This window comes from Lissotriton helveticus, chromosome 2_2, assembly GCF_964261635.1.
Source record: "Lissotriton helveticus chromosome 2_2, aLisHel1.1, whole genome shotgun sequence".
In the NCBI taxonomy this organism is placed as follows: domain Eukaryota; kingdom Metazoa; phylum Chordata; class Amphibia; order Caudata; family Salamandridae; genus Lissotriton; species Lissotriton helveticus.
The window spans coordinates 188,008,366-188,031,846 of NC_136060.1; the positions used below are offsets into that span (position 1 = coordinate 188,008,366).

General features: G+C 46.8%; 1 protein-coding gene across 1 annotated transcript in view; it reads left to right on the forward strand.

The window, feature by feature from the left end:
* RFC1 (replication factor C subunit 1) overlaps positions 1 to 23,481 on the forward strand; it is a 711,111-nt gene that overhangs the window by 470,578 nt on the left and 217,052 nt on the right. Inside the window, exon 13 of the mRNA XM_078678327.1 lies at positions 3,544 to 3,877. Within this exon, the coding sequence (XP_078534453.1) occupies positions 3,544 to 3,877 (334 nt within the window). The remainder of the gene's footprint in view (positions 1 to 3,543; positions 3,878 to 23,481) is intronic.

Genomic DNA, 23,481 nt, shown 5'->3' on the forward strand with positions numbered 1-23,481 from the left:
GGAACCAGGAAAGTGTAATGTCCTCCAAGAAGGACTGCAAGTCAGAGGTGAAATTATTTTGCGGAGCACTGTACAAGGTGACATAATACATGTAAAAAAGCACTATGTATATCAAACTGACTGTTGACTATATGTCCCGTGCCTTCTTTGATAGCCATAGCTGGACTTCTTTGTGTGTCTGTGCATAGCAAACACGCTAGCCCCCTACCAGCTTTATCCCATTCTGCATGCCACCTAGCTATGTTCTCCCTGTAGTTTGTGGCTCCCAGGCGAATGTGTAGTTTGTTAAATCCGGAATAATGAGAGTACTCCCTGGCATCAGGATGTAGTCCCATCCAGGCCTCCCGTATCTGTAAATTAGTGGACTACTGCTGTAGGCCCTGTGCTAGCGCTATCGATTGCGCACCGAGTAGTGGGGGACGTTGTCGTGGGTGTGATGTGGTTAAAATCCCCTTCCCACTAAACAGGGTCCAGTCTGTCTTGTAATAATGTGGATGTTAAAGAGTGTAAAAAAGAAGTCCGGTTAGTATTGAGAGCATTGAGTGACACCAACGATATCGGGAGACCATCTAGTCATCCCACAGCACCGCATAGCGGTCCTTTGTATCAATTGGTGTGGACGGAATCTCCAAAGGAGGCAACCCAAATCAAAACCTCCCTGGCGTAGCTAGAGTATGTAGTGCCAAAAAGAGAACCCCTCCAGCACCTTCGCATGGCTTCCAGTGTGTATACTGTGAGATGAGTTTCCGGTAAGAGAGCTATATTTATTTTGCGTTGATAGAGGTATTGGTATATTCCGTAGCGCTTAGTGTATCCCGCCAGCCCACAGACATTCCAAGTTAACAACAATATTTTGGGATTCATATTACATGTCAGAGGCTGCATAGCATCATAGACAGGTTTTTACTCCCCAGATGCCCCCACATCACTACAGACACATCGTTCAGCCCCTCTCAAGCAAATAGCAAATATCGTCTCTCCCCCCTCCCCCGTACATCTAGAGACCTCCTCTGTAAATTTATAAAACTTAGTGACAATAAGACCCAACTCCCACTCCCAAGCCATAACACCGACGGGCGACCGGCCATCAACACTGAAATGCAAAAGTAACGTACAAATAATAACTTGGTTACAAAGTGCCTGCATAGATGCAAGCTGATCCTAAGAAGTGGCTCCCATAGGGACGTATTGCAGGTTGTGCTTCCCAATGATCAATGAAAAAGAATAATATTGTGGAAATGTTTAGCCACGGACAAGCTTTGTCCACCCGGCCACCAACCCCATCTCCAAACCTGTTCGAGGCTGTTCATTGCATTTCGTCAGCTGTTTGAGGTGTGACCGCAGGGTCCTCATCCAGTGCTGCAATAAGCTGGGTGGCTGACATTATTAGAGCTTCATCGTGTTGTGCCTCAGATTCTGTGCCCGAGGGGGCAGAGGCTGACAAATGTTGTTCTACATCTTTCGCCACAGTGGCCCTCCCCACCGCTGCCTGTTCCTTGGTGGGACACTGCAGTTGTTTCTTGGGGCGCAATCTGCATCTTTGTTGTGTTTGCCATGAGGGAGTAGAACTGGCATCACCCCTCCCGCTCAGGGGCTAGACCTTTCCGCTCGAGCCAGAGCCTTTCTACCTCCAGAGTCGTCCAGAAATGCGTGGCACCGTCATGGTCGACTTGAAGAGTCGCAGGGAATTGCATTGCGTATTTTATGCCATGTTCCCATAGAGATTTCTTTACTACAAGGAAGGAGTACCTGCACTTCTGGACCTCCAGGGTGTAATAAGGGTAAATATTCACTGGTGTGTTTTCAACCATCGACGGACCCTGTGCCTTTGTCACTTGGAGGATATGGTCTCTGTCCCTGTAATTAAATAGGCGGGCCACTACAGAGCGTGGTGCGGCGCCAGGACGTGGTGGTCCTCCCGGGACTCTGTGCGCTCTCAACACAGAAAAAAAGGTTCATTGCCTGCTATGTAGTATTGTTCCAACAAACCATTCATACAAGAAGAGCTCCATGTTGGGACCTTCCGCCAGCCCAGGAGGACTACTATGCGCATATTATTCTGTCGGGACCGACCTTCCTGGTCTTACAGTCTGTCTCTCAAATGTTCCATCTCGGTCTGCAGGGCTTGTAGACGTTGATCCGATTCCTCCACTGTGGGTTGTAGAACAACTAGAGTTGACTCTGTGTCTTTAACTCGCTCTTTCAATTTCTTATGTTCATCTCGGAGAATACCCTTGTCTACACTGATTGAATCAAGGTCCGGCTCCAGGATGGATTATATATCCATAACTACTGCAAGCAGTTCCTCGAATTTGCGAGAATGGTCTGTGTGCATTGCCGGCAGAATTTTGTAAGCATTGTAGCCATCTTCCATGCGCATATTTGACTCTTGGGCACCTCCCCACGGCGCTGTGTTCTTGTTCAATTTAGGCCTCATCATGGCGATCACAGCGTTTCAGACAAGGGCTGCAAGTATGTCCCTTTGACGATTTGCAGCAGATAGGGTGAGGGGAGTGGTGGAGGTAGGTGAGTTATAGCATTAGACTTTGTTCGCCCTGTTCATCTGCGTATATGTCTTTGTCCCACACAGCGTTGGGCCTGTCGCAGGCAGGGTCCTCCTCCAGGAATGATCATTTCACACCTAAAATATCATCTGGTGTCCTTGGGAAAGGTGCACCACCTTGCAGCCAGTGTCTCCCACCAAGCCGATGAAATGGGCCCAGGCCTGGATGCCCCAGTGCGGAGGTGGGGGGAGAGAAATAGTGTTTGGCAATATCAAAAACAATCCAGGCCCGTTCAGCAAGACACGTACCCAGTGGCCAGACAGTAGTGTTTCCACAATACAAGAGCTACCAGAGTTGTCAAAATGGTGCACTCAGACCACTAATTCTCTTGCGTGGGGCAACAAATGTACTGGTTGCGTCTGTATGTTCCCTGCCTGAGGCGTCGGACTGGTTTATGTAGAACATTTATAACATTTGTTTCCAATAACTACATCACTATCAAGGCCACTGACTGTAACATGACCTAGCAGTAAGGGAATGATAACTCCAGTTGAAGAGGTGCTTTTTAAAGATTTTTATAGAAAGTTGGGAGATCTGGGATTGTTCATATGTGATTCTGAGCCCAGCGACTAGAGAGGAGAAGAAAGTCCCTCTCTAACTCCAGCCTTCCTCCAACTTAATTTTACTTCCTTTATCTACACAATGACATTTGATTTAATATACGAAGCCATTTTAGAATTTTTTTGTCAATAGTATATGAAAACAAAAAAGGTGATGCAGAGGACCTGATATGCACTTAAACCAATGCAGAACAATGTATTTTAAAAGTATATCAATGGCATAGTGTCAGCTGTCTTTGAAGAGATTTTATTTTGGAGTACTACTCCTACTTTGAAAAATACAGTATGTGCATTCTTCATTTCAATGTGAGATGCGTACCAAGTACAGCCTTATCATAGAAAAGTGTTTATGTAAGTAGGTGAATCCATCTTTGCCTCGGATATGTTTTCTAATAAATATTCATGTCCAATTTATTAAGGTAAAGAAATCCAAAATAAAACTTGAGAAGACCCCTGAAAAAATTGAACCTGGAAAGAAAAAAAGAAGCCCCACTAAGGAGGATATGAAGCATAAAAATGGCTTAACTGATACCAAAGAAACCTGTGATGTTTTTAAAACTGCTGTGCAGGAACGATTAGCTCCAAAACCTGAGAGTATAAGCAAAGGTAGTAGTTTACTGTGGGTTGACAAGTACAAGCCGTCGTCTTTGAAGACAGTAATTGGACAGCAAGGGGACCAGAGCTGTGCCAACAAACTGTTACGTTGGCTGAAAAATTGGCATACGAACAATACATCAGATAAAAAACCTGTGGGTGAGTATTAATGTATTTACTTAATTGTATTGTAAATCACTGTCTTATGGCCACTTTAAATGTTTCAGAGTTTTTGAATGAAAGACCCATTTGCAGGCCCCTTTGTTGAGGACAGTGGGTGTGCATTTAAGTGAATCATGCTCTCTGTTCTGTCATTTCATGTGCATGAGTAGAAGAATAGCCTCAGTTTCTCCTTTTAGTGAGGGTAGCTATGTGATCCTGGAAATGCTTTAGTGTGGTGAGGTGAATAACTTATTGAAAAGACTTGTCTAAGGGGGCGCTTTGAAGCGCAGAAAGCTATATTGACCTTCAGGTGTGCTCCATCAGTAGCATAAGCACTCTGTGCCATTGCTTTTAATAGTCTTCATTGAGTGCTTACTTTAGCAAATCCTGCGCTAAGTGATATTGTAAGATTGTAGCTTCAATAGAATTTCTGAGCCCACTCCCTTTCACCCCTCCGAACACATAGCAGAGAGAACATATTGTTTCTCATTCAATTCTTTGCTTTAGGGATAGTGACGGGATCGCTTTCAAAGGTTGGATAATATCAGATTCCATTAAATTCCTTCAAACTCTGGCTGCTTAATAGTCTGGATGCAGTAATTTCGGATTGGTCTTCATTGCCCAAGAATTGACATTATTGCAAGTATATGGCAAGAAAGCACCAGGAACCTGGTTAGTTAGATTTGGTTGTTCGTCCACAAGGGTGATGATGTTTGACCTTGTTGTGAGCTGATGGCCGGTATTTTAGGCCTGTTATTCAGTTCGGCAAAAAGGTAAGCTGTTTGTTAAATCAGTCAAAGGGGTACAGCTTAGGAGAGGAGGAAATGCTCTTTGAGTTTTTGTGCTGTTAAAGCATCATCTGCTTGAGTGTCTCTTAGGCAGTTAAAGATTTTATGTTGTGGTTCATTATTGCCACTGTTTAAGTTTGTCTCTTGGTATTATCTGCAAAATGTGAATTAGCAGATGTTTTCACCTCTTTTCATTTCATAGTGTACAATAGCCATTGCTACTGAAATGTTTATTTTCATTTATCACTCGCCAGTGACTACTGAAACACTGAAAAATATATGTTAGGCAAAGTATTTAATTGTGATGTGCCGTGGCAGATGAGCAAGCCACATCGATCCACCGGGCACCTGGCATCTCCCCTACACATGGTTGAATACAACCTTCATTTGGCTTCCTATGTAATATTGCCCAATGTTGATTGGTAATCTAAGACCATTGGCAGAGCTGTTTAGCAACAGGATTTTCCAGAGATATTAGATTTGGCCCTTGTGCCACCAGCATCAGTAGAAATGTCCTACTTATAGGCGAGTCTACTCAAACATCATTACTACAACTTATTTAAGGGTCGGATTTCAAACCATGTCTTGCTTCAACCTGCAGACATATGCACATTGTTTTCTCTCTTTTACCCGGATTCCTTTATTAGCTCAGATGAGACATGGATTAAGAAGTGTTTCAATAGATCATTCTGTTCTCTTTTCCTTTCAGATTCCTTTGTTTACAGTATATGGTACTTCGACCAAAGACTGACAGTTTCAAGTCTTTTGGAACTTTTAAGTAATGATTTGAAGGGAATTAGGTGGTGGCCCTGCTCACCCTCCTTCCTGATTGGTTAGTGTGAGAAGTTGGCCTGGTATATGATGTTCACTATTCTAGTGAACACCTTGCACCAGTCCAAACAACCCTTATGGTGATGGTTGTAAGTCAACCTTATAGACCAGCTATCCTAGTGGTAGCGTGGACAGAACAGTCTTAGGCTAAAAGACTCTTGAGGGCGTGTAAAGCCAGCTGTTTTACCATATGTAACCCCTTGAATATCAAATGAAAGGACACCACAGGATATATATTGTATTGTATTGTATTGTAATTGCATTTATATAGCGCTTACTACCCCTGATGAGGCGTCGAAGCGCTTTTTCGGCGGGTAGCACGCTACTCCGGGACCCACAGAGGATTAGTGTTGAATTAGTATAGTGAAACATGCACGTACATTTTAAGTGATGGATAGGTTAATCAGTTATTTGGATTTGGAATGATAGCAGAAGGATAGAGTAGGACAAAGGTTTGTATTTATTTATCGCTCACTTGTTGACGCATGCTATTCAGGGAGCCTATAGAGGATTAGTGGTGAATTAATATGGTGAAATACGAGGTAATTTCAGTGGTGGATATTAGTCTGTTACTTGGAGTGAGAAGGATAGCGGATGGATAAAAGGGGAAGAAAGATTTGCATTCATATAGCACTTGTTACCCCTGATGGGCGTTGAAGCGCTTTTCTGGCGAGTAGCACGCCACTCCGGAACCCATAAAGGATTAGTGTTGAAAATTAGTATAGTATAAATATGAAGTAATTTGAGTAGTAGATATGTTATTCAGGTATTTGGGCAGTATATTAGTATAGTTGAATATGGAATTTAAGAAGTGAATCATGTTAGTCTGTTAATTTTGATTGAAAAAGGATAGTGGAGGGATAAAAGAGTGAAGGATTTTTTTAAGTCTTAGCAGTAGGAAGAGTCTTTTGGATGAGTAAAAGGGAGTTTTGGAGGGAAGGAGTCAGAGGGAAGAGTTTAGAAATGTTTGTTTTAGGGGATCGGTGTAGTAAAAAGAGTTGTCAGATGATGGAAGGAGGGGTGGAGCAGGAGAGAGTTTAGAAAAGGTTATTTTGGCGATCATAGTACTGGTATGGGGTTTGGGATAAATGAGAGAGTGGATGTAGAGGATATATTGATAGATCTATAGGATGAGAGATAGAGTAGTGCATTAGAAGGAGTAGTAGAAAGAAGTTTGGGAGGAGTCAGAAGGTTGGGCTAGAAGATATATTGAGTGAAGTATAGGCTGAGAAATAGGCTAGTGCATTGGAAATGCTAAATTAGAAGAAAGTCATAAATATATAGATCCATAGGTACATTAAAAGTATATAGATACATAAAAGAAGTAAGTATATTTAGATTAAATATATTGATAGAGGCTCAGGATGAGAAATAGGGTAGTGCATTGGATATGCTTTTTCAGGAGAAAAGTATCAGACACACAGATCCAAGTACATGGAAGGTACATAGATGTAAAATGGAAGTATGTACATGTAGACCAAAAATGATTTTTATTTATTGATGATTATTATTATTAATATATTTTTTTTCTTCTCTTAACATAATTGTTTTACATGTTTTATAAAGTAATACACAAAGATAGGTACATATCTATAGTGAAAACAAATGCTTATATACAGAGGGATATGCTGTAAATTTCTGTTTCCGTATGGTGCTTATGTGGGGAAGAGCCAGATCTTGAGTAGTTTTCTGAAGATAAGGTGGTTGTCGGTGGATCTTATGTTGGGGGTAAAGAGTTCCATAGTTTGGCTGCTTGAACAGAGAAGGATGTGACACCCATTGTTTTTTTCTTATATGGTGGGATTTTGAGGCGAGATGCTCCTTTAGAGCGTAGGTTCCTTTGTTGAATGTGTTTGGTGATTGTATTCCTGATGAAGAGTGGTCCTATTCCATATATTGCTTTGTGGGTAATACAAAGCAGCTTGATATATATATATGTATTTATTTACTAACACACTCCTCTGAACTCTTTATGAGGACAGAGGCAAAAGCATATCACAAGATACTTAGTCAGAATACGTTAAGTTGCACAATTTACGGTTAGGCCCTAGGGGCGAAGCAAACCATATACTAAGTAAGTGGTATAAGTACCACGTCACGTGCAAAGGAAAGGCCTAGGGCCTAGAGAATCGCTGGGGCTACACTATCTGAACCTTAGGTTAGGAGTAGGAGGCCCACAGGCGACGCGTGCAGTGTCTTTACACACACGCGTGAGTCAATGCAAAGTCAATGGGAATTTAAGAGTTAGAAAAAGAAGGATTTAGGACACTTCCGGTTTAGCTAGGAGGAAACCACTAAAAACCTAGACACTTGGATAGTCAATACCCTTGGGAGCACCGAAGTACTCTCGTTACCTCACCCACGGACGGCGCGTCCATAGGTGTGAAGATGTGTCGGGTTTCGTCGTTGAAGCCTATGGAGACCTGGAGAAAGATGCTGCAGGCGACAAGGAGGAAGATGTCCGAGTGGATCCATGGGTGGATCGAGGATGAAGAGGACCTGAAAGCAGAGGGGACAGAGTCTGGGTCACTAGCCAGTGACCGGGTGGAACCAGGAAGGAAACAGACGACGTCGAGAAGTAATCAGGTGCTGTCGTGAAGCTTGTCTCTTCAGCCACGCGGACCAGGAGGCGTCGAGGACGACCAGGTGCTGGAGGCGAGGTGACCCACGAAGGTTCTCGCAGATGGAGGGGTCGACTGACGGACTGGAGTCAACAAGCCTTGGCAAAGGCAACCCACGCAGCAAGGTCTGAGGTGCCTCACCTTTGTAGGGAGGCAAGGGCCAGTCTGGAGCAACCAGACCAGCGAGGTGATTCAAAAGGATTGTCGTCACAGAGGCTACTAGCCAATGGGCCAGCAACCGGACAACGCGTCGAGCAGAACACAAGCAGAAGGGCCCCACGCAGAACTCGTGGAGGGCTGATTTTCGGTGCAGGTGGAGCTCGGATTCGGGGTTTCTCAGTCCCCAGTGCACAGCTTCGAGGATGCCTCAGGAGTTAGCAAGTTGCAGACTTTTCAAGATGTCCGGTCCCACGTGTCTCATCGCCTCCACGGATCTCAGCTATGCTGCAGTCGTGAAGAGAGGGTCAGAGAGGTCTGGAAGTGTGGGTCTTGTCAGGCTCTGTGCTCCGGTTCCGGCGGGAACGTCGACAAAGCAAGCCGTTGATTTGCTGGATGGTGCCTGGTTGCCCAGGGTGGTCACTTCTTGGCCACAAGGGAGATTCTTCAGCTTCAGCAGAACGTCGAAGGTCCAGAGTTTCATTTCAAGTTTCAGTTCAGGATCAAATCTAAAGTCCAAGGACACAGCTCCTACCTTTATACAGCTAAAAGGGGCTGGATTCGTTCCTAGGTCCCTCCTCTGGGTGGGACCAGGAAGGGGGTTGGTTACACCCCCTTTCCTTTGTCCAGTTTCGCGCCAGAGCTGGGGCTGGAGTGCCCCAGCAACCGGTTTGAACTAGGGTATGAATGAAGCACCTAGTGTGCCTCAGGCAGTGTCTCAATCTATTCAGCCCTCCCTGTCCCAATACACAAAGTCCTGTCTGGGGTGGTGCTCGCACCTCTCCAGACAGGAAACCTATTGTCCAAACCTCCGTGACTGGAAGGACTCCTAGCAGCAGGAGGTCAGAATTGTGTCTGTGGCAGCAGCGTCCATTTTGTGACGCTGGGGCTCTGGTTAACTTTAACCGGGATAGTCAGCAACAACATGTCTTCTCCCTTTAGAAGGGTGGAATGCTACCCCCGTCACCAGAATTGGCGAGGGGGTAGTATTCCAAAGCGTATGACACCTTACACGACATGTTTAGATAAAGCCAAACCAAAGTTAGCATGTAACCGCGAGGATTATAATGTACTTAAGAGTATATGGTATGGCGATATCATAGAACAGCTATAAGGACATGGTTCCTTAGTAGTACAATCTACAAAATCAGTCCAGTCCTGAATCTGTGTCTTCTGGGTATCCCTGAACATCAACCTGTACTGTTCAGTGGTTAAGCCAAACCCATCAATCAGAGCACTCTTCAGGACAGAGTTGTTGTTAGCATCCCCATCACTAACTGTGAGGAGCTTATCTCTACCTTTTTCTGAAAAGGAGAGCCATAAGATTGCTGCCCACTGCCTTTGGGGTACCTGCTGTACTTTGCAGGCCCTCTCCAAAGCAGTTATCCATTTGTGGATGTCATCCCCTTCTTTGTAGGGGGGCACAATCTTACTCAGGTGTCTATTGTCATAGGACCTGTCTTTATCCTTAGGGATATTGCTGCCACCAGTGGGTTCTAACCCCCTCTCTCTGTGCTCTCTAGCACGAGCAAGCTTCTCTTTGACCAAGGCAACTTCAAGTTCTTGCCTCTCAATCCTCAGAGCAGCCTCTCTCATTTTGGCCTCATGTTCCCTTCTCTGAGGGGAGGTCATCCCTCTCTGAGCAGGGCCATGAGAGCCATTTGAAGCCTGAGATTGGAGAGAGTCCCTGGAGTGGGATCTCCCTCTTCTCTGCCTCTGGTTAAGCCCACTTGGGGGTATGTATGATGGCTGCCTATACTGACTCCCATGTATGCTTAAGTTAGCCTGGCTAAGTCTTCTGACTGGGACCTGGCTGTTTGCCTCAAGATCAGAATCTTCCTCTTCTACCCCCTCCTCTTCTTCTGGGTCAACAGTATCTGCATTATCATTTGAGGAGGGACTGACTTCATCTGCACTACCTGTACCACCTGTCTTGGGTGGCTGTTGAGCATCATACTCTTCTAAGAGCTCAACCAGGAATTTGAGGGTAGGGTTTGAACCCTGTTTTAGCCTTCTAGAAGTACATAATTGTCTCAATTCTTGGAAGGGTAAGGCTTCGTATCTCGAATCAGTCCCCAAGGGGTTTACCTCTGCAGGCAAAGAACCACTGGGGTTCCCTGGCTAAGACATGGTTTCTAGTAAGGTGGGGTGTTGCACCTACCTACACTGTTTGTTTTCCTACAGAACCTTTCTAGGAGTTGTAGTCAGGGTGTGCTAGGCCCAGGCTCTACAACAGCTACGTTCAGTAGAACTTAAGTATACTAAGACTTGTTTTTATATGTACCTATAGGTACCTATGTGATCTTTCAAATGATATCTCAAGATTACAAGTGGTAAAACAACAGCAAGCTCTAATCCCAACCGCTGCACCCAATGTGAGAAGTTGGCCTGGTATATGATGATCACTATTCTAGTGAACACCTTGCACCAGTCCAAACAAACCTTATGGTGATGGTTGTAAGTCAACCTTATAGACCAGCTATCCTAGTGGTAGCGTGGACAGAACAGTCTTAGGCTAAAAGACTCTTGAGGGCGTGTAAAGCCAGCTGTTTTACCATATGTAACCCCTTGAATATCAAATGAAAGGCCACCACACAGGATATAAATAATATATATATATATTTATTTACTAACACACTCCTCTGAACTCTTTATGAGGACAGAGGCAAAAGCACATCACAAGATACTTAGCCAGAATACGTTAAGTTGCACAATTTACGGTTAGGCCCTAGGGGCGAAGCAAACCATATACTAAGTAAGTGGTATAAGTACCACGTCACGAGAAAAGGAAAGGGCTAGGAGGAAACCACTAAAAACCTAGACACTTGGATAGTCAATACCCTTGGGATCACCAAAGTACTCGCGTTACCTCACCCACGGACGGCAGGGTGCATAGGTGTGAAGATGTGTCGGGTTTCATCGTTGAAGCCTATGGAGACCTGGAGAAAGATGCTGCAGGCGACCAGGAGGTAGATGTCCGGGTGGATCCAAGGGTGGATCGAGGATGAAGAGGACCTGAAAGCAGAGGGGACAGAGTCTGGGTCACTAACCAGTGACCGGGTGGAACCAGGAAGGAATCAGACGACGTCGAGGAGCAATCAGGTGCTGTCGTGAATCTTGTCTCTTCAGCCACGCGGACCAGGAGGCGTCGAGGACGACCAGGTGCTGGAGGCGAGCTGTCCCACGAATGCTCACACAGATGGAGGGGTCGACTGCCGGACTGGAGTCAACAAGCCTTGGCAAAGGCAACCCACGCAGGATTCAAAGAAGGCTTTTGGTGCAGACCAGCAAGGTCTGAGGTGCCTCACCTTTGTAGGGAGGCAAGGGCCAGTCTGGAGCAACCAGACCAGTGAGGTGATTCAAAAGGATTGTCGTCACAGAGGCTACTAGCCAACGGGCCAGCAACCGGACAATGCGTTGAGCAGAACACAAGCAGAAGGGCCCCGCGCAGAACTCTTGGAGTGTGGATGGCTGATCTTCGGTGCAGGTGGAGCTCGGATTCGGGGTTTCTCAGTCCCCAGTGCACAGCTTCGAGGATGCCTCAGGAGCTGCACAGTTAGCAAGTTGCAAACTTTTCAAGATGTCCAGTTCCACGTGTCTCGTCGCCTCCACGGATCTCAGCTATGCTGCAGTCGTGAAGAGAGGGTCAGAGAGGTCTGGAAGTCTGGGTCTTGTCAGGCTCTGTGCTCGGGTTCCGGCGGGAACGTCGACAAAGCAAGCCGTTGATTTGCTGGATGGTGCCTAGTTGCCCAGGGTGGTAACTCCTTGGCCACAAGGGAGATTCTTCAGTCTTCAGCTTCAGCAGAACGTCGAAGGTCCAGAGTTTCGTTTCAAGTTTCAGTTCAGGATCAAATCTAAAGTCCAATCACACAGCTCAAACAGGCTCAGACAGGCTCAGCTCATGCTAGAGCACCATCTCACACATAACAAAGCACTCTGCCTCCAGGATTGTTAACGCCTGCCATAGGAGTGACTTATAGGTTACTGTGTGTCTATATATTAGGGTAGATATAGGAATACTATACCTAAGCAAGGGGTGATAACACAACCTTGCCCCAGCTGAGTGATCAGCCAGTTGTGTCAGTTTGGATGGTCAGCCAGGGGTGGCATAATAATTGCTGCAGCCCCTGGTAGGCCTTGGGTGCACCTATGCCCTGGGTACCTATGGTACACTATACAGGGACTCACAAGGGTGGCCCAATATCCAATTGGAGATGTACCTAGAGTACATGGAGACAATTTTACAGTGAGAGCAGATAGCCTGGGGCCCTGATTAGCAGGATCCCAGGCCAACTAAGTCGAAAACCAGCTAAACACAAGGCTGAAAATCTGGGGTAACCATAGTCAGGTATCCACCTTCCTACAGTTAGGAATAGTAAGTACTGGATGGCAGAGCCAGAAAAGGCTTCTTTAAAATATTGTTGTAGGTTTCGCAGATGGTTGTCAAACAACATATGAATATCTTGGGGTTGTTGAAAAGGGTTTGATAGACCCGTGGTCAAATTTCGTACATAGTAGTTGAGGGTATCTTCCCTCGGGGGCCTCGAGGAACCCGTACCTACTGCTTAGTTGTAGTGTTTACAGGGTGCCTAGCGTCCCGCTGTGCCTGCCCCAGATAGGACCACATGCTCTCTCTCTTCATTTCAGGTGCATGTCAGAAAGAGAGATAACAAGGTTTCTTAGTAAAAATCAACAGTTTCAATACCATCGGCTATTTTCGGACATTCTTCATACAAACCCTGGACATTGTATTTGACCAAGTAAATAGGAAGAAAAATCTGCCCTGGATTCAGTACTGGTGATTTCTGACATTTATTCTCCTAATGCATCTACCGTCATATACTGAAATCTCACTGGTACCATGTTTATTTCTCAATCTTCTATTTACCCTATTTCAGTGTATAAATATTCAGTTATGAGAGCAATTTTGAACTATTACACATCTTTTTTTTTTTTTGCCATCAGAAATATTGTTGTGCTGTCTTTTCCCAATAAAAAAAGTTGTTTAAAAAACGATTTTCACTTTCTGTGTTTACTTTCTATGCCTGTGGTTGTTACAGTTAAAAAGTGTAGCTTTAACCTGCCTGTAATTGCATATTTTATCACTTGTGTTGTGTTTTAAATTTGTGGTTTTCCCTGCCCATGATTGCCTTCATTTAGTGTGTTGAATTGTGGAATTTGCAGTCCAACCTCTGTAGTTTGTCCCTCTCATTCCTTGGTGACGCATCTGTTTTCCCTCCAAATTTCTCCTTTGCTCTGTGCTTAGGCCTGTGTGCTCAAACAGTGCACCCCCAGCCACCATTTTGTGTTCACAAGCCCGTGAGGCCAGCCTCCCTGCCCCCCCCCCCCCATGCAACAGGGATTTTCTACATCAGATGGTGCTTCTGTGAGCTGTTTAAACTTTATTTACTCGGGCCTGTGCACTACGTTTTTTGGCCAGCATGGGGGGGGGGGGGAGGAGGGGGGTAAAGCTTTATTCAAACAGTATTGTTAGATTTCGAGTTAGTGAAGCCTTTACCTGCAGAAGTCCAAAGTTGTGGATTGAGCCTGTCCGTCTCCTAGGAGATTCTGAACAGGAGCAAGCAGCTTGCAACTCCCTGGCCAGCAAAACTTGTCTGAGGTTGCTGGGACCTTATACGGTGTGCTAGTGGTTGGCACATGTGTACACTGATTGGTGGTTGTATCTGGTGTTTCTATTGGGTTAGGGTTAATGTCCTCATTGGTTGGGTATTTGAGGGTTCTGATTGATTTCTCGTCCTGTGATTCAATCATTGCAGGGTTTGGACTAGGGCTTGGGTTAGGATTTCTATTGGAAGTAGAGACTAGGGCTTCCTATGTTATTGGTTGTTGGGAGTAGGGTGGGGCTAGGGCTAGGGTTAGACCTTTAATTGGAAGTAGCTATTTAGGGCTTCTGGTGTGATTGGTTGTTGAACCAGTTGTGGGACTAAGAGTAGGGTTAGGCTTTCTATTGGTAGTAGGGACTAGGGCTACCTGTACCATTGGCTGCTTGGGTTGGGACTAGTGCTAGGGCTAAGGCATTTATTGGACATAGAGATCAGGGTTTTTGAACTGATTGGGTGCTTGGACTAGGGTTAAGATTGGCTGCAAGGTCCTGGTCTCCTATTGGTTCTAGATGTTGGGGCTAGTGTTGTGATTGGATAGTGTTAGGGCTAGGGTTCCCATTGGCTGAAGGGGTCACCTGATTACTAGGGCTACAAAAAAGGCCAGGCTTAGGGCGTCTCAGCCCGGGCGTCGAGGCGAAGGGCAGAGAGGACCAGGGTAGTTGCCTGTTTGAGCCTGTTAAGGGCGGAGAGGACAAGGGTAGTTGCCTGTTTGAGCCTGTTAAGGGCGGAGAGGACAAGGGTAGTTGCCTGTTTGAGCCTGTTCGAGACTGGTCGGTACTAGGGCCAGAAATGCTGCCCTTTTTCTCATTTAACAATACCCAGCTCACACCATCCACAACCACAAACAGAGCAAAACACTCACACCAAATATACACCACGCACAACACTATGCACAGATTAATGTACCAGCATGCACCACCAACCCAACCAAACCACATCTACACACCCTACTATCCCAACTACCACACATATCCACCATCACCCACAAACCGTACACAACTCTATCCTATACCACTAACCAATACACTCATTACTAACACAATGCCAATCAACACCATACATAACTACATCCCACTCAGACACACTCTCCCTGCTGTAATTACACATAACAGTCCACCTTTTATCACTAACAAATATATAATGATCCTTCCATCAATTGTCCAACAAACGCCCTCCTCCCCCTTCTACCATAATAACACTAACACACAACACACACACTACCACACTTTGTAACTCTTGAAACAAACCAGTCTAAGATAAACACTCACCTCTACTTCATTCCCTCCTACACACAACATACACTTTACACATAAACACATCACCACCCCCTCTACGTCACAACCTCCTCTCACAAACAATACTACACAACCAAATCGGGTGCATGAAACATATACATTTCTAAACTCTCCCCTCTGACTCCTTCCCTCCAAAACTCCTAAACTCATCCAAAAGCCTCTTTCTACTGCTAAGACTTAAAAAAAATCCTTCTCTCTTTTATCCCTCCACTATCCTTTTTCAATCAAAATTAACAGACTAACGTTCACTTCTCAAATTCCATATTCCATATTGAACTATACTAATATACTGTCCAAATAACTGAATAACATATCTACTACTCAAATTACTTCATATTTATACTATACTAATTTTCAACACTAATCCTTTATGGGTTCCGGAGTGGCGTGCTACTCACCAGAAAAGCGCTTCAACACCCATCAGGGGTAACAAGTGCTATATGAATGCAAATCTTTCTTCCCCTTTTATCCATCCGCTATCCTTCTCACTCCAAGTAACAGACTAATATCCACCACTGAAATTACCTCATATTTCACCATATTAATTCACCACTAATCCTTTATAGGCTCCCTGAATAGCATGCGTCAACAAGCGAACGATAAATAAATACAAACCTTTGTCCTACTCTATCCTTCTGCTATCATCCAAATCCAAATAACTGACTAACTTATCCACCACTTAAAATGTACTTGCATGTTTCACTATACTAATTCAACACTTATCCTCTATGGGTCCCGGAGTAGCGTGCGACCCGCCGAAAAAGCGCTTAGACGCCTCGTCAGGGGTAGTAAGCGCTATATAAATGCAATTACAATACAATACAATATAAACTACGATTTAGTGTGCCTGTCAGACTACGTATCCCAGAAGGCAATTTTTGATCATGTGAGCCCTCCAGCTGTGGGGAATAAAAGAACTGGTGATGTGATACCGAGTCTCTGCCATTTACTTGCTGCCACTCAGCCTGTGATCAAGGACAGTATTGAATGTCTGAAACGCGTAAGGCTTAATAATTGAACTCATGCTATGATGGTCTTTGTTGCAGCCCAATATACCGGAGGTTTGCAGATGGGGAGTGCATCCTAAAGCTTGGAGCATTGTGGAACTGTCTGTACCCATATATGTAATATTTGCCAGTTTAAGAACAAAGTTCTCCTTTTTAGGTCTCGCTGGTAAACTGCATCCGAAGGATGCGTGTCCAGCTGGAGACGTATAGTTGCCTGTCTCGGGGGAAGGAAGGACAAGAGGGTGCCACGCGCTTCTCTTGTTTATAACAGCTGTGCTTAGAATTTTGCAGTTGGCTATCTCCACAATGTCTTGGCCCATTTTTCATAAGTGTCCCTAGGAGAATTCTTAGGGAGGTCCTATTATCTTTCTTGACACCGAAAATGGGTGGTAGGGATAATGTTAGTGCAAACTCTGCCAGAAGTCTACACTTATTTCCATTGGCTCTAAAAGGTGCAAAGTCAAGGCGAGAGCAGCCACTCCATTGCTCTCCAAAACGATGAAACTGAGAAATCGTAGTCTGTTTATCCTTGAATGCGCAGTGAAGGACACACAATATGTTTTATCACAATCTTCCTTTATTCTCGCATCTAGTTCTTCTCCAAACATTCTAAGCCAGTGCATGTTTCATCCAGTCACTTCACCAGGACTTCATCAGTGCTGGAAAACACATAAATAAAGTGCCCCATTTACTAAACTCAAATATACAACCGATATTCTACCATCACCAAAACAGTGGGAAGACCCCCACCCTGTGAAAAGACAAAGAATAATTCAGATGCGTACAGAAGTAAGCATAGCCAAGAGATTGTAATTACATAAGCAACAGGCATGATCCACTGCTCAATGTATTACTAATGTACATTCCGGTACAAAAGGGGGTGGTGATGGACGGAGCAGCTGAACCAATCAAACACTCAAACCCAGTCAAAAGATCTGGGTTTGACCCATCACCGTTCTTTAGCCCACTCTGCCACCCCAGTTCAGACATGGCTATATGCAAATCAGTCTGACCCTGTGCCTCATGGGAACAGTCCAGCCCGAACTGCCAAGCCATGCCTTCCCTGGACTGGAAACAAGCTTCAGAGGACGGGTTCTGGCATTACAGCCGTCTTCAGCCCGGCCTGCTTGAATCCAGTGGCAAAGTGAGCAAGGGACTCGCGCGTCTGAGCATACCCTGCCACACTTATGGCGGACAAAAGCGGTACAAAAGGGGGTGGTGATGGACGGAGCATCTGAACCAATCAAACACTCACACCCAGTCAAAAGATCTGGGTTTGACCCATCACCGTTCTTTAGCCCACTCTGCCACCCCAGTTCAGACATGGCTATATGCAAATCAGTCTGACCCTGTGCCTCATGGGAACAGTCCAGCCCGAACTGCCAAGCCATGCCTTCCCTGGATTGGAAACAAGCTTCCGAGGACCAGTTTCTGGCGCCTATTATAAATTAAGATAAAAAATAGGAGATTTAAATTAGCATCATATTCACGCATACATATACAGTTAATATGACTATTTACATAGTATATGTATTAATCCACATTTGAAAACCCTGTGATGCAAGACATGAGAAGAGTCACCCAAGTGTACTAGTGTTATCAAATCTGAACGAGACCCCACTTTGATACCAATAAAACCGCTATCTTGCGTCACAATATCAGGTCAAGCAAGACATACTTCTCACTCTATAAATATAAAGAGAAAATGTACATGAAGCCCATTTAAAGTTAGTGCACAAATCAACTTTGAAAGTAATAGTGAAAAGTTATTGCCCTTTCAAAATCCATATTGCCAAACAACCACAAAGTGTGAGAACCATTCAAAAACAATTCAACTCGTGTTAACATTAACCACCAACCGGTCCCTTGCTGGAATACAGAAAGAGACCTCAATCCTGAACGAGTCCAATTTTTGATTTTTTTTTGGTTTGTAAGAGGTTTATTAACATTTGTCATCAATACAGCTTATGCGCCTACAACCCGGAGGCCGGCTATACTTTCGGTCATTCGTTATTGAATATGTCACACAGCTATTCAGCCGACAACCAGCGGTCCGGCAGCGTTGATATCAGATTATGTATACATGCGAGTAAATACTGGTTCTGAGCATCAGTACCTCTTACTTTTATATTTTATAAACATAACTTCAACTCTTGATTCAGTATTGTGAAGAACATCTTATAGCTCTGCTCTGCGTACGTGTCTTGCTCTCCCTGCGGGCTTGTCCGTCATTAAAATAGTAATTCCCTCCCAGGATTCCACCCCATCGAGTACCTCGCCTAGGAGCCCCCTAAGGCCACATCATTCACCCTCATTCATCCAGGTCCTCCTCATCCGAACTGTCAGTGTCATTTTCATCCAGCGGTTCACATATGTCTCCCCGGTATTTATTCCAGGGTGTCCATATTGCATTCCATTTACGCGGATTGGCCCTCTGTTTGTACACCGCTCTTTCCGTCACCATTATCATATCCATGTTTGTGCACCACTGGCCCAGTGTAGGTGTCTCTGCTGCCCCCCACTTTTGTGCTATGTCCTGTTTCGCTACCATGTATCCCACTGTCGTCCATAACCTTCCTTGGCGTGTGAGGTCCGTCGGTCCCCAGACATGTAATAGGGCCGCACGGGGGTCCGGCACCAGTGTAGTTTCTAGCGTCTGTGAGATGGTGCGAACTATGTCTCCAGTATTCCGCTATTTTAGGGGACTCCCAGAGTGTATGCAGGAAGGTGCCCTCCCTACCACACCCCCTCAGGCAGTTCGGATTGTCCGCCCTGTGTAGTTTATGCAAGGTCGTCCTTGTGAAGTATATTCGGTGTAGGACCTTCAATTGGACCAGACGGAACCTTGCCGATATGCCCGCCTCCCTGGGGGAGGCTAGTGCCTCATTCCAGTCAGTGTCATCCATGTCACCCAATTCTCCTACCCACTTCTCTCGCAATTTGAGTAAGGGGTCCGGCAAATTATGCAGTAACTTACGGTATGTGAGGGATGTGGCGCCTGTTTGCATGTACCCTGTTAACAGTCTGTCCTCTAACGGTGATGACTCCGGAACTGTGGTTCCCACCGGTATAGCTGACATAAGTGCATGACGAATTTGGATGTAGCGATATGTTTCGTTGGGGCCTAGTTGGTAGGTCTGTTGGAGTTGTGAGAATGGGACTACCTCACCTGCCGCCCACATGTCTCCCACCGTCGATAGTCCTATTGTGTCCCATGCATTGAAACCTTTGGATTATCTCAGGCTTCCGAGTGCCCTAGTGTCCCATAATGGCGTCATTTTTGTTATGACTCCCCTCCATTTAAGCTTCGCCTGCGCGCTGTGCCAGAGAGTCACTGTGTGCTTAGTCGGTCCCACTAATCTATTCGCTTTCCCCCTATGATACAGCGGCGCGAGCAAGCCCGGCATCCCTAGTTGATGTCTGTCTGCCAAGTACGCTGGGTCGCCCTGTGGGGCGTGTAGCCAGTGATTAATGACTTTCATCTGCGCCGCCCAATAGTACAGTTGCATGTGAGGCAGAGCTATTCCGCCATCATACCAACCTCTAGTGAGCTTCGTATACGCTATCCGTGGCGGGCGTTCGTCCCACAACAGGCTGTTCACCACCGCCGTCACCTGCCGGATATAGCTCGGGGACACTACGTTAGGGGCGTTCTCTAGTACATACAAGAAGCGAGGTAGCGCCAGCATTTTAAACAACGCTGCCCTCCCTAACAACGTCAGCGGAAGAGTCTTCCAATGCCTGACGTCTCCCTTCAACTTATTCAATGGAGGCAGTAGGTTTTGTGCTTAGAAGACTGAATTGTCTCGCGTGACGTGTATGCCCAGGTACTTAAATGATGTATCCGCCGTCTGTATGGGGCAGTCAGGTGGTATCGCTGGGGGGGGGGGGGCCTTCAGTATGTACATTATAGATTTGGTCCAATTTATCGTATAGCCCGACGTCCGTCCGTGCGCCTCACATAGTGCCAGCAGTACTGGGATCCCCTCTTCGGGGTCTGTGAGGTATATCAACATATCATCGGCATAGAGAGAAACTCTGTCTTCCCAGTCTTCTCCCCATGTGATCCCCCGCAGCATCGGAGTGGTTCTGAGCATCACTGCCAGTGGTTCAAGGACTAGAGCAAAGAGTAACGGCGAGAGCGGGCATCCCTGCCTCGTTCCTCTCTTCAGTGGCACTTCACGGGAGATGTGTCCATTAGCCGTCACTCGCGCTACCGGATCAGTATACAAAAGCCGTACACAGGCTATGTATTTCGGACCAAAGCCCATGCGAGCAAGTACTGCCAAGAGGTAGCGCCACTCTACCATATCGAATGCCATCCTGGCATCCAGGGATAGAATGGCCGTCGGTGCAGTCAACAATGGGGCCCGGGCGATCGCACCATGGACTCTCCGGAGGTTCAATGCCGTGCTTCTGTGTGGCATGAAGCCTGATTGGTCCGGGTGAATCAGCTGGGTGAGGTGCAGCATCAGCCTGGTGGCTAGAAGCTTTGCCAATATTTTAGCCTCTATATTAAGGAGTGAGATCGGGCGGTAGGAGCCGCATTCCTCGGGTGGCTTGCCGGGTTTCGGGATTGCTACGATGGTGGCCTGACGCTGGGCGTGGGGCAGTAGCCCCCTAGTTAAACTATCTTTGTACATGGCTAACAGGTGCGGGCTCAGCGTTTCCGACATCACTTTGCACCATTCAATCGGGACACCACTGGGTCCCATTGCTTTCCCGGAGTGTATCATGTTTATGGCCACTTGGACTTCCTCCACCGTGAACTCGGATTCAAGTTCATCTACAGCTTCCTGCGACAAAGCCGGTGTCGGCACATTATGGAACGCTGCCTCCGCCATTTCTGCCGTGACCTCAGTTTCTGGGGTATACACCTCTTGGAAGTGGTCCGCCAGTAGTTCCACTATCGCCGCTGGCCGTGTGTGCACCTCCCCACCCCCATCTTTCAGTTGCAATATATTTCTGGTGCCTCCCCTCCTCCTTTCCAGCCAGGCTAGGAGTCTGTTGGCCTTGTCCCCGGCATCATAAATTGTCTGCGCCGTGGCGGTCAAGTGTTCCATAGCCCTTTTCTTGAGGGGGTCAGTGTGGAGTTGCTGACTTAACCGTAGAGAGTGTAGGGTGGCAGGTGACGGGTCTGCCATATGTGCAGCGTTCGCCTCAGCCAGGTGGAGTTCCAATTGTGCGGCTTCCAGTTCCTGTGTGCGTCTGTACCCTTTTATGGCTGAGATGGCCTGTCCCCTTAGGACCGTTTTATACGCTTCCCATAGAGTTGTGGGTGAGTCTACCGAAGCCACATTTTCTTTGAAATAGTTTCGGGTCACATTTTTCAGCTCTTTTTTTATCACTGGGATCGCTAGATATCCCGGGCACAGCTGGTACATTCTTCTATACGCTCTTTCCGGACATGACAGTGTGAGGGCCAATGGCGAGTGGTCTGATATACCCCTCGGTTTGATTTGAATCGAATCTATGCTAAGGCGGCCCTCCCCCAACGTGAAAAAGTAATCAATGCGTGATAGGCTGTTATGTGTTGCTGAGTAGTACGTGTATCGTTGCTCCCCGGGGTGCATAGTTCGCCATATATCTACCATACCCTGGGAGTCCACGAACTCGCTGAATCTGGAGGGGGCCGGGGCGTGGGACCGTACAGGGAACCTGTCCTGAGTGTTGTGTATGACAGCATTGAAATCACCCCCCACAGTCACGTCGCCCTCTGGGAGCTCCAGTAGGAACTTCCCCAAAGCCGGAAAGGCCACGCTGTGCAGTGCTGGGGGAATGTAAACCGAAACTACAGTCAGCGGCTTACCCTCCCATTGGCCGCAGGCTGCCGCGAATCTGCCCTGGTCATCTGTTTTCGTGGAGGTGAGTAAAAACGGGGATGACCTACGCAACAGGATTCCTGTCCCCCTCGATCCCGAGGTAAAGTCGGAATGCACTATCATTTGGTATCCTTTCCTATTCAATGCCTGACTAGCATTGCCCACCAAGTGCGTCTCCTGGAGTAGGACCAACGCCGGATTCGCTCTCTTAATGCTCTGTATCACTAATCCCCTCTTAATTTTGTCCCCCAACCCCCGGACATTCCATGACATAAGTTGTAGTGGAGCCACCTGTACCAATTGGGGGCCTAACCCTGGCGCGTTAGCCTGTACATTTTGTGCCATGGTTCAATTCGGGGTTGAGCCGTCCTGTCTGTCACCAGGGAACCCCTAGACACGCACCGGAAAAGGACAGCGTTCGTGTGCAGAGCTAATTCGCAGTGCGTTCCTACAGTCTGTGTTAACTTTTCAACAAACAGTACCTCCCGTAATGAGGTACAAACTAGCATACCCATCCCCTCCTGAACAACCCCCCCTCCCTGCCCTCATGCCAAACGGACTCAGAACTGTCCGCCCCCCCAACCTAGCAGAGTGCTCATCCCTTAACTTGAACTTAATACTTGCTCGTTGAGGTGAGGAATGTCCCATGATCGGCGGCCTCCCATGCACCCCTCGTGGGCCCTTCTCCCGATATCCAGGGCAGTCTCTCAGGCCATCCCCCCGTGCGTCAATCGACTCTCATACCTCAGGTGGTTATTGTCCCGTGCCAGGGTCCTTCTCCTGCCCGTCTGACATTGATGTGTTTTCTCCTCCTGTGTGGTCTGGGGTCAGCGATCTCGTGCGACCCTCCGCGGTGCGATCATTGTTCGTCTTGCCCACTCTACGTTGCCGGGCAGCCGGCCTCCAGCCGTCGAGCCATTCTCGCGCCATCTCAGGGGTGTCAAAGAACCAAGTCTTATTTTCGGCTACTATCCGCAGTCTGGCTGGGAAGATCATGGAGTACGGAATGTCTCGTGACCTCAGTTCTCGTTTGACGTCCAGGAACGTTTTCCTGCGATGTGCAACCTCCGCTGTATAATCCGGAAAGAAGGCGAGTGTCGCGTTCTGTATCTTGATTGGAGGGGCGCGCCGGGCTGCCTGTAGGATGGCGTCCCTGTCGCGAAAGTTAAACATGCGAGCCAGGATGGGTCGTGGAGGGGCCCCTTGTTGCGGCCTGCCCCCGGCACCCTATGTGCTCTCTCCACTGAGAAGAACGCCGACAGGCCCTTGGGCTTCAGTTCATTTTTGATCAGTTCTTCAACAAATAGGTCCGTCGCCTCCACGCCCTCCGATTCCGGAACTCCCAGGATCCTTATGTTGTTTCTCCTTGACCTCCCTTCCTGATCGTCTAGCTTTTCTTTTAACGCTCTGTTCTCCGCCGTGACACGTTCCATCGCCGTCTGTAGCTCCGACACATC